General features: G+C 36.8%; 1 protein-coding gene across 6 annotated transcripts in view; it reads left to right on the top strand.

Moving 5' to 3' along the window:
- Positions 1-12167, top strand: part of LOC131048585 (protein ILITYHIA) — a 212581-nt gene that overhangs the window by 101773 nt on the left and 98641 nt on the right. For all 6 annotated transcript variants that reach the window (XM_057982586.2, XM_057982589.2, XM_057982588.2 and 3 more), the window contains exons 20-23: positions 9936-10238; positions 10373-10489; positions 10620-10721; positions 10823-10972. In XM_057982586.2, coding sequence (XP_057838569.2) covers positions 9936-10238; positions 10373-10489; positions 10620-10721; positions 10823-10972 — 672 coding nt within the window. The remainder of the gene's footprint in view (positions 1-9935; positions 10239-10372; positions 10490-10619; positions 10722-10822; positions 10973-12167) is intronic.

The raw sequence follows: 12167 nt of genomic DNA, 5'->3' as shown, positions 1-12167 counted from the left end.
AGTTTTCTCCAAAGCTCATGCACTTGAAGTCCGCTCTGAAAGGGGTGCACTTGAAGTGGATTAAAACTTGACACTTAGTGTTTTCTTGCTCATTCTCTTTCATTCCATCTATTTGAGTGTTTCAAATTAGGCTCACGGTGCATTCTAGGATCAATTTTGCTCTCAATCAAGAGCATTTGAAGTGAATTTCGCTTCTACTAGGGAGCAAAGGAAGACGTATGAATGAGCAAAGGAAGACGTATTCGCTCCTGAGAGGGAGCAAAGGAAATCTTCATGTACTTAGTCAAATTTTGCCCTTTCAACCTGCAACTGACCTTTCTTACCTGCTATGCTCAAATTGACATCACTTGACTTCTCCTTTCTAGCATTTTGCTACCGCAGACCTTGACCAATCGAGCTGACAACCACTTACTCATCTCATAACTCTTCATTTTGCACCTCACACAAGGTTATCCACTTGACTCTTGGCTTCTTGACCATCTATACCTCTTCAATGCAAAGGCTAATAGCTAAGGATTCTAACACCACCCTGGAAAGAAAAAAAAGAGTGGGGGTCCCCATCATTTGCAATGGGGCGATGTGTGCATACCTCACAATAGGAAGTTTATTATATGTTACAACTACTAGACTTGGCATTATGCATGTTGTTGGTTATGTTGCTAGATTTTAGGCTACTCCTAAGGATACTCATGTTCATGCAGTTAAAAGGATCTTCAAGTATCTTAAGGATACTATGGATTATGGGTTGTGGTATCCTAAAGGTGATGATTTTACACTCATAGCTTATACAGATGCAGATTGGGGTGGTTCTGTTGATGATAGAAAGATCACAAGTGGAGGTGCATTCCTTCTAGGTAGTTGCCTTGTATCTTGGTTGAGCATAAAGCAAGCTTCTACTTCATTATCTATAGTTGAAGCGAGAGTACATTGCAACAGTGTCTTGTTGTACGCAAGTTCTGTGGATGAAGCAAACATTGAAGGATATTAAGGTAGAGTATGAACATCGTATATCTATCTTTTGTGACAACATGAGTGCTATTAACATTTCTAAGAATCCACTTATGCACTCTAGGACTAAACAAATTCCAATTAAGTATCATTTTATGAGAAAACAAGTTAGTAATCAGCAAGTTAAGATGGAATATGTTTCTACTAAAGAGCAGATTGCAGATTTGTTTACTAAGCCTCTACCAAAGGAACGCTTGAATTCTCGAGGGAGAAGTTGGGAGTGATTTCATTCCACCATTGAATTATTGTTTGGACTTAGGGGGAGTTTTTCATTGTCGTATTATTTTAGTTATGCAGGTTGGTTTCAATCATTGATGTCAAATGAGGAGTAGTAAGTCAGGGGGAGCAACATTGTTTCAAAGCTTTTTTGGTTTACATTGGTTGCAGATGGAGTTGCCATCAATCACAAAGGGGGAGATTGTTGAATATTTTGTCATTGATGTCAAAGGACGATGATCAAGGTTGAATAAATTTTGGAGGATTACTCAAAGTAATAGGGGACTATATTTGGCTTTCTGAAAACAATTGGATTGAAACACTTGTCAAGTTGCTGATTATTCATTAGATTGTCATCAATTAATTGCTTGAGTTACTTGGTTCCGTGCTTGAGCTGCTTAGTTGTATGTTTGAGTTGGTTGGGTGTCTAGTTAAGTTCTCTAGTTGTCTACTTCACTTGTTGACGTGTGCCAAGTCAAACTAATTGACATGTCATCAGGTGTTTTCATTAAAAGCCGACTTCTATGATTTTAAATATGGTGGTGAAGATAAATATGAATCACATATATTAATGATCGTTTGTAACAAAGTCCATATGTGCAATGGATTCCTTTGTAACGTATGAGTTGGGGTAGCTCATTAATGGTTTCAGATTCTTGTGTGTGCAACTATAATTTGGGTAGAGTTTTTTAGAAACTTGTTGATGCATTGAGGTGTGCAGTGTTAATCATTATGGGCGTTGAGCATATTTTTGAAGTGGTGTCTATTGTTGGAGGCAAGGATATTATTTGAAAATGAGGATGTTATTGAGATAGATGTGGATATAGAGTCGATGCTTGTCTTCTTTTGGACGATGTGTTAATGTTATTGCTATTTTTGGGCTGTGAGAATTTCTTTTAAAAACAGAGGCTCCAGCTCACAATTGACCTGGCTGCAGATTTAAAACTATTTTTCTAAAATGTTTAGGTAAGCTCAACAATGTAGTATGGATTGTGTGGAGCCATTTTTGTTAGGAATTTGTTATGCGTTGATAATTTTAATTGTTGGGCGGTGTCATTTTTGGTTTTGGGTTGAGTATGACTAGGGGCTTTTGGAATTCTTCCAAAATGTCACTTTATTGAATAGTCGTGTAAGTGTGAGAAAAATGTAAGGATTGCAGAAATGGTGTGTGTTTGCCATAAATTCAAAAAATGTGAGTATGTGCTATGAGAAAATTTTGGATAGAAGAAAACGTGATAGGTGTGGCTAAGAAATATATCTTCTTTTTGCTGTTAGTGTGCCGTGCTATCCCTATTGAGTCAAGCATGTTATTGAATGGATAGATGCATGAGATTGTGAAATAAAAATAATATCATATAGAGCTACAACAACTATCGGGTGTGTTTTTCTTGGCTCTTGATTGAGCAGTGGATGGAAAATGAGGATGTGTTTTTGAGTTGAAGAATTTTTGGAGGAGCTGTGTGTGTTCTAAAATTTTGCCAAGTTTTAGTGTTTTTGAGTTGGTGCTCAAACTGAGTTTAGTGCCTTAGTTGATTGGAGTTGGTGCTCACTCTTGTATTTTGGGTTGGTGCCCATTTTGTTAATGAAAGCTATTGTGTGTCATGGTTTTTTACCCGAAAGGGTTTTCCACGAGAAAATTGGTGTTTGTATCTTGATGTTTGCGCTCTCTATGTTTTATGAATTTTCATGCTTTTAAAAGTTTTAAAATACTGATTCACCTCCCTACCCTCTCAATATTTTCTATGTGCATTTTAGGCCTAACCCCACCTTGACTTCCATATACTGTTGGAAAGCTGGTTTAGAGGCCTACCTAGAGTTGTAAGTGTTGTGACATTTTCGCACATCACCCCATTGCAAATGTGGACCCCCACATTTTTGCTTGGTAGTGTAGTTGTTTTAGCTTAGTTGTTTAGCTTGGCAGTTATTTTGGTGTCTTTAACCTTTTTCTTGTGATGAGATGTAGTGCTTTTTGATTGTCAGGATGTGATCTAGTCAGCATTTCCTTGTCTTGGACTAGGATTGACAAACAACCTTTAGCTTCCTTTTGTCATTGTCAAAGTGCTTGAGTATTGGATAGGAGTCAAGGTCTTCATTGAGTAAGGATTCACAATGCAACCTTCAAGCAATAAATGGCTAAGTCAATTCACGAGTTCTGTTATGGATGCTCGGGGTGATTGAATAATCCTCAAGCAAATCTGTATCTCAATAGAGGATGATAAGCAAAGATGAGAGATGAGTGAAGGAATGAAATTAGAGTATTCAATTTCCTTGGATTTCTGGAAGGAAATTTATAGATAAAGTCTTCACCAAAGGAAAAATCTGGATCATGATGAGACAAAGTGTGGACTTAATGCTCAAATGAGGTTAGAAGTGAAGTGATTAATCAGCGTTTGACCTTCACAAATCCTTGACTTCAAGGGGAAATGATCAATCTTTCAAGGAATAAGTGAAGCATATGATTTGGGTGAATTAATAATTAGAACGACTATGACAAGGAAATGTCAAGTCACCCTTGCAACAATGTTGTCCTTCACTTAGCGGAACCAATGATTTGGAAAGGTGTGATCAAGTTTATCCTTCGTTTGGAGAATTTCACAACAATGATCACATTCTTCCTTGATTGGCCAAAATCCATGACCATCCTCACATTCTTCCTTGGCTGCCTCAAATCCATGACCTTCATTGCAATCTTCCCTTGCTTGCCAAAATCCCCGGCCATGATGAAGAGTTTCCTTGACATGCCCAAATCCACGACCTAAGTAAAAATTTTCTGACTTCAAACCCACGACATCCTTGGGTTGGGGAAATCCACGACTTGGCAAAGGTAAACACAACATCATGATACTTGATCAAGCAAATGGCTAAGTTTGATGAAGGGTGAAAGGGATTAAGGCAACTACAACTTGGGAGAGGTAAGCAATTTCTTCCTTGGCTAGCCAAAATCCACGACCATAATAGTATTTTCCCCTCACCTCGCAAAATCCATGACCATCCTTGCATTTTTCTCTCACCTCCAAAAATCCACGACCATCCTCAATTTTTCCTTCACCACCCAAAAATCCCCGACCTTCCTTGCATCCTTCCCTCATTGGCCAAAATCCACGGGCAAGGTAGAATTTTTTCCTCACTTGCTAAAAATCCACGCCACAAACATGAGGATAGCAAGGTTGATCGATGAAGAAAAGAAGAAATGATGAACTAACTTGATCCTTGCTTGATGAATGGAGATCAATGTGATATTGAAAGTGAATGGATAGATTAGTGTTGAAATTGGCAAAATTGAGTAATCATCGAATCTTTCCTTTATTTGCTGAAATCCATGGCCAAGGAGTGATTTTTCCTTGACATGCTCAAATCCCTGGAAGTAAGTGATTTCTTCCTTCACCTCCTCAAATCCTCGGCCTAAGTGGCATTTTAACTTGACTGCCTCAAATCCACGGCCAGAGAAGAAATTATCCCTCACTAGCTCAAATCCATGGCCAAGGAAAATGTTATCCTGACTTGAAGAAATCCACAATCAGACTTGCAAAACTGATTAATCAGACCTATAAAGTGGAGAGCAGACTTAATTTGCCTAAAAGAAGACCTAATTCGCACCCTTAAAGCAGACCTAATTTGCAGGGCAGAGCAGAAATAATTTGATTAATGAGTGGATTGGATTGTCTTTGTGATGGAATGCCCTTGCTTTCATTTATATGTGTCTCCTTATTGTATTCTTTGCCCAGCTGACCTAATGTTGCTAAGGAAAAAGAATAATTAAATGACTCAGGCCAACTTCAAGTCTAGCCTCAAGAACACTCAATCAACGCTCAAACCTTGATGGAAAATTCAAAAAATCGAAAGACAAAACAAATGTTGTTGGACCAGCTGACCTGAGTTTACATTCAATCACTTTAATTTCAAACACTTAAATGTGACTATGTCAGCCTAATAAAGGGTTGTGAATTCAAAATTGTGAGAAAGCTTATAAAGCTAAGATCAAACTTGCTCATTTGAGCATTAATGAGCCCAATTCAAAACGAAATTCGAATTACAGACCTGCAAGGGTTTTTCAATGATGAGGGTTTGTTCATACATGTCTGATCCATTGTTTGATTTGTTTTGCAAGGTTGGTAGAAGGAAAGAAGGTAGATTAGAAGGAGGATCTGACCATTAAAATGCATCTACCGACCTGATTAAGGTCAAGGGAGATCAGACTACAGGCAAGCACTTCATTTTTCCATACCATTATGATATGAATTGATAACAGATGCAAGCAGAAGTCAGTGCGAATTGGAAGAGACTCATACTGGATGTTAAGAGGGTATTTCCATTCAAACAACAAAGTGAATTCATATCAATAGCAATGAGGACGGATACTGCCTACCATTGGAACAATGAATGATCATCTTACATACATCAGACCTAAGAAAGAAAATCAATTTGGTGAAGGTGTTTCATCTCCATCACCCTATGCATCAAATGTCAACGATTGAACCTGATTGGAGATCAATTACCAGCCTAAGACAAAGTTAGAATATCCTTTTAAGGGCTAACTAAAAACAACAGTGCTTGGCAAATGTCAGGAGAGGACTTGAACTTTAAAGTGATTTCCTTCAGCATTGAAAGGTTTGATTCAAGGTAACATGAAGAATCAAGGTAGAGGCTCAAATCAAGCATGAGGGTGATTGAAAGGGGGCTTCACCACGTAGAGAGTGATTCAACAATACAAGTGCATCAATACATTCAAGGAAGCAGCTATGATATCAAAGGTTCATTCCAAAGCAAATCAAGAAGAATACTACTTCACCAATAAACACAAGAATGCAAGGGAGGTTAGCATCAACATCATCAACATGAGAGATGGAGCAAATGCAACATGAGGATGATGAAAGTTCAACACTTTTGAAGGTGGACTTAGAAAGAAGAGAACACTTCAGCAAGGCAAGGAAGTAGATTGCTCCATATGATGAACACTACAACACTCACCAACATTGCAAGGGAAGAATGAAGATTCATCATCGCAAGATCAAAATCAACATCATGAAATAGTAACCGCTTGTGATGAGTTACAAGGAGTGAACTGAGGTGGTATTTAGTCATCACCAACCCAATCACATCATTCCAAGTCAAGGTGTCCAGATTCAATGCACTTGACTCATCCAATGAGGAGGATAACTACCACATGTGGAGGCACAAAATTCGATGTAATTTTATCATTGGTCAAACATTAAATGTTATGAAAGGGGTTTAACAAACCCTAATTAGGGTTTCTATCTTTCAATCTTGGCCATTGATGTGGATTTGATCCTAGCCATTCAATTGTATTGAGAGCACTATATAAGGCTCCACTCTCTCATTTGTAAGGGGTTAATAGAATAGTTGATAGCAGATAGCTAGAGTAGAGTAGGAGAAAAGGAGATTGTTGCCAAGACTTTGCTGCAAGAAATATATTATTTTCATTGAAGATATGGTGAATTTCATGTGTTGATTTAGCAATTTGCATGGTCTCTACTTCTCATTCGTTTTAATGTTGATTAGTTGGATGAAAGTTATTGTGGATGATTAATGGTGAAATTCGCATGTTCATACTAGTATTTTGCTGATTGCTAAATACTTTGTGTGGTCAACTAAACTCTTTATATAAGCTCAACTTTGATTGCTACTCAGCCATTGATATACATCACATTGATGGTTTCTATGTTGTTGGTGGTGATTTGAACATCATAAGATTACCTTAGAAGATCGCACTAGCTTTGTGAAGTTGTTCTTTGCATGGCAAAGCAAAGTCTAGTAGAGTTTCATTAAGTCTTTCATAGTCTCTTACATTCTAGGAATAGATTAGTCTCTCTAAACCCTTCCTCCTTTTATCCTTTTTTCATTTGACTTCAAGTTAGGAGAAAAGCATCACATGATTGATACATCCGATACTCAATACCCATTTGTAATTCATGCAAAACGTAAATCCCCCTTGTGATTCCAGCAATATCACATCAAACCATTGAGTTTATCCACATGTCAAGATCTAACATCTGGAACCTTGGAGTCACCTCAAGTGATCACTTAGTTCAGCATTTGAGAGGATTTTGTTCAAGAGAGGATAAGATACCTTGGTATTTTATTCTTTGTATGAAGTGCATAAAAACACATCAACAGTTGGTGTTTTTATTGAATTTTGCTCTTGGTGATTGCTATTGGCCATTGAAATCAGACTTGTTTTTTCACTTCGAGTAATTCTGTTGCATATCATAATAAAGCATACCCAAAATATTGCTCTTGATTAGTTTGCCGAAAAAGGGTCTGCAACAGTCAACTGCAGGTTTGAAACGAAGGTAACAGCCAAGTAGGTAGCTCAAAACTTAGGTTGCAGCTTCTCTAATCTTACTTTCTCTGGCCAAGCAGTTCTCCCAATATTGATATACGACCGAGGCACCCAAAAGTGTAGAAGGCTTCCATAATCCTAGCTGTTTGGCCTATGAATCCTACCCTCCCCAAGATGAGTTGTACAACCTGTTTGTGGACAGGAGTTGCTGATAGTGAACTCACTCAACCTTAAGATTTGCCAGAAAATTGCCTTCTCCACTGCTAATGAAAAAACTATGCAAATCAACACTGGATAGTAGTGGGAATGACCACTCCAAGCTCCAAATTCATGCCCAAATGGTACGACCTAGCAAGGAGGCACCTGACTCAGAAAATCACAACAAAATACTCCAAAACTGAAATTCCTTGATGCTCAAATGAAACCCCTGAGTTTGAGGTTTCCACAACACCTTGGAGAGATCTTTCACTCCTGCAGATGCAAATCCTTCGTGAAGGTTTCCGTCTTCACAAGGAGTAGCTTCAAAACTTAAGGCTCAACCAAAATCCTTGGGAGAAAAGAGAATAAATTCAACATACTTCAAAAATGAACTCCACAGTCTTTTAATAACTCTCTTCATTTTGTATGTCCTAATTAGGGTTATTCCTCTTTTTCCTAGTGCCTCCTTAGCATTCCCATACTTAATTTGTCTTTTTTAATCTCTCTTTAATGTTCCACTTTCTCTCTCCTAAAGGAGGCACACACTTTCTCTATAAAATTTAGTGACCTTATATTATAAAGTTCTCTTTTGAGAAATATTATTTAAGTATTAATTTAACTTTGTAACTTTTTTGCAATATTACAAAATAATGCCTGAATATCCTCCAATCAACTCAAAACATGCTGTCTAAACCTCGAGACAATCAACCCAACATGGTCTCTTATCCATCTTGTTAGTCTACGAGGACTTTTTGATAGACTAACCCTGATAACTGATCTGGCTAGGAAAGGGACATTACAGTTACTAATTTCCTCTCTACTTCTAGAGTTTTCTTAGTCTTAGGGATAGCAACTGTGGTTTATAGTATCACTTTCCAACTTTGATCTTTATCAAGTCCCTATTTCATTGAGAGATTTGTTTACTTCACGTGGCTATTTAAATTTGTACTTGGTTCATATGATTTCTTCTAAATGATATTGTATAGCCTTTCTTGTATGTTAAGGTGAATAGGGTTATATCAGGGATAGATGGAGATGCTTACTCACACCCCAGTTCTTGTCACTAGGACATAGTGTTGTCAGGATTTTCCTTGGCCATCTCTATTCACTGGGGAAATTTGGATGCATACCATTTTTTACTTTAAAAATATACAGAAAGAAGGGCATCAAGGGTGCACATGTATATTATGAAAATTTTAAACACATACTTAATGGAGCTCACTCATCCATTTACTATTACGTCACAATTACTACAATCATATTTGTATTTACAGCTGTCAACTTGAAGAGGAAGGAAAGAAGAGGGATCAAGTATGCATAGTTTCTAACACATTGCTTACACAAATGAAACTCACGGCCTGAAGTTTAAAGCATACCTTGCTTGATGCCAAATATGGCAATTCATTTACAAAATCTCCAAGTGCCTCGAAAGGCATTGAAAGAAAGTTGGAGTCTTGGATACAATAGTTCGCTTGATAGGTTTGAATGTTCTCCATATGGATCTTGTGCTCACACACTCTTTTTTCATTGTGTTCTAAACTTCAAAACATGGCAAACCTATGTCCAACAGGACAACAATTTTGATTGTTTGTTAGTATTCTTGAGTTGTTTAGTCCTATAGACTCATAGAGTAACAAACTGGGCACATTGTATGTTCAATGCCTTTTTTTTTTCTACAACTAAGCACCAATTGTTTTTTTGTTTGTATTACTATTTCTATATTATTGCTTTCAAAAATGATTGTGATAGTTTTCAATAATTCAAGTCCAGGTGGGCACAGGCTTACATCTTATTTGTGGATTGAGATTAACTTTCTTTTTGGTCTTAAATGGAGAAGTTTGATGAAGGTGATGAGAACTGTTACACACCTAGCATGTTTTATTCTTTTGTTCTCCTTGTAAAAATATGTACATATTTGGTAGTCTTTTTGAAGTATACATTTGGGTGTTTGAAAATGTTCTTTTTAAGGTGCTTCTGTTTGCTGTTGCCTGTTATTGTTATAGACATTTGTCTTGAGCTAGGAAATCAAGTCTAACAGCAGCATATGAATGGATTATGTTACTAGGCATAATTTGAACTACATTATGTTCATTTGTTCACATCCTTGGCAGTAACCCAATGAAAGGGTATGCATTAATTTCATCGAATGCTTTAGTTTTTTATGTAGGATGGTGGCATTTTGTTTGCTAATAGAACCTTTGTTTTTAAACAGGAAGATTATGTGATGCCATTGCTAAGTTCACCTATAGTTAACAGTGATGCATTTGTGACCATGGAGAAGTTCGCAAGGTGTGTTGCTCCTCCTGTAAGGCATTTAGCACTTGATATTGCTGCTGCACTGAGAACTCTTGCTACATCAAAGTCATCAGTTGTAGAAGAGCTGGTTTTACCTTCTGATACACCCAATGCACAGGAGAAGAAAGTGCCTGGCATTTTTGAAAGGATTGTTGCTGGTTTGGTAACTGCATGTAAAGATGGACCACTTCCAGCTGATTCTTTTACATTCATTTTTCCGGTAATCTAGTAAATGAGTTCCGAGGTCTATTGCTATATTATGTTTTCTATTCAGAATTTTTTATCCAAATATTGTCCTTTTATGGTTAAAATGATCTACTACTAAACAGATGTAAGAATTTTTATGTGAAATAGATCTTGGAGCAGATTCTCCTATCACCAAAGAAGACAAAAGTCCATGACGATGTTCTATATATATTTTCATTGCATCTGGATCCAGTTGTTCCACTTCCTAGGCTCAGGATGATTACGGTTAGTTGTGCTTTATCTCTGGTATTGAGGTTTTATGTCGATCTTTCTCATGCATTGCATTTTAGAAAGTCAAGAAGTGTGGTACTCTCAGCTGTATTGTTACTAATAACTTTGTGGGCTTTTGTTGTAGGTTCTGTATAATGTTCTTGGAAACATGCCAGCCTACCAAGCAACAGTTGGCCCCATGTTAAATGAGCTTTGCCTTGGAATCCATGCTAGTGAAGTAGCACAGGTATGTATCTAAATATAGTTTTCTTTTTGTGGAGACATATTATTATTGTTGATTTTAATAACATTGTTTATGAAAATATTTAATGTGAATGTTTCTACCAGGCACTTGGTGGAATATATCTGAAACATGCACATGTACGGATTGCTTGCTTGAAAGCAATCAAGTGTGTCCCTGCTGTTTCTAAGGGAGCTGTCCCTGATAATATTGATGTTATCACAAGTATTTGGATTGCTTTACATGATCCTGAAAAGGTCTGACTGATAATACCCTTTATGGTTTTTTCTTTTGATTATAAATAATTTTGAATATAATGTCATATTTCCTTTGCAAAATGGTGCTTAATGCAATTTGTTTCTTGAAGTGAAAGATCAAAAGAAGTTTTTGTATTTATCTGCTTTCTCAATATAATCTCAAGATGTCTATTAAAAGAAAGTCAGTTTCATAAAATATTTAGTCCTCTAAATTTAGAACGCAATGTGACATGCATAGAAGTAGAAATTGTGAATTGCTGGTTTTACCAGTTTTTCTATAAATTGTAGTCAATGTACTTCTACTGATTTTGTCCCACATAATGTGTTAGTCATGAGTTCTAATGATTTTTGAACTTTTTTTTGGATTTTGACTTCAACCCATGATTTTAAAAGTCCAGCTAGGGCTTAAAACCAGCTGCCACTACGCAACCAACTAAAATTTTTTTCTGATTGATTTTGGACATTTGGACTATTTCTCCAGCTATATGTTATTATTTTCAATTGTGTCTCCCACAGGGTCTTAATTCTGTACTACAATGATTTTAGCTGTAATTGTTACTACAATTTTAGTTTATTTAAGTTTGGACTGTGCTGTGTGAAAGGAAGCGAAGTGCAGAATAATGCTTCCAAATGCTTAATCTAAGAAGAGAGTGAATGCAATTTTTTTTAGAAACCCTTTAACTATTACAAATTAGATAAACACATACAAATTTCAGTTTTAAACCAATAAACACATAACACCAGATTTATGTGGGAAAACCCTTTTGGGAAAAAGCCCACACTATAACACAAAACTCAATTGTATTATTTGTAACAACAATTACAATACAAGTGAAGATTCTATGCTCTTCCAAGAGTGCCTACAACAACAGAGAATTCTGGAGAAATTCCGGCAGTGTAATGACGTCTTAGAAAATAATCAACTTATGTCATAAAATCAACTAAGGCATCCACATATATATAGAGCTCAACACAAAGAGGTAGGTGCCCATGGTTTCCAAAACCATTCTCAATGCCTAAGAGGTAAGTTGTGTCATAAACATCTTGCTAATCCCATGACACATTGCACATAGCAACTTCCAAAGCAACAACATCTGTCTCATCCATAACGGTCATCTTGACAAATAAAATGTGAACACAACATAGAAATTACCATGACCAAGAATAGGCACCTTTCTTACACTTCACACCACTT

The sequence above is a fragment of the Cryptomeria japonica genome, chromosome 7 (assembly GCF_030272615.1).
Source record: "Cryptomeria japonica chromosome 7, Sugi_1.0, whole genome shotgun sequence".
Classification (NCBI taxonomy): Eukaryota; Viridiplantae; Streptophyta; class Pinopsida; order Cupressales; family Cupressaceae; genus Cryptomeria; species Cryptomeria japonica.
The sequence above is the reverse complement of the archived record's forward strand: the minus strand, read 5'-3'. Positions and strand labels throughout refer to the sequence as shown.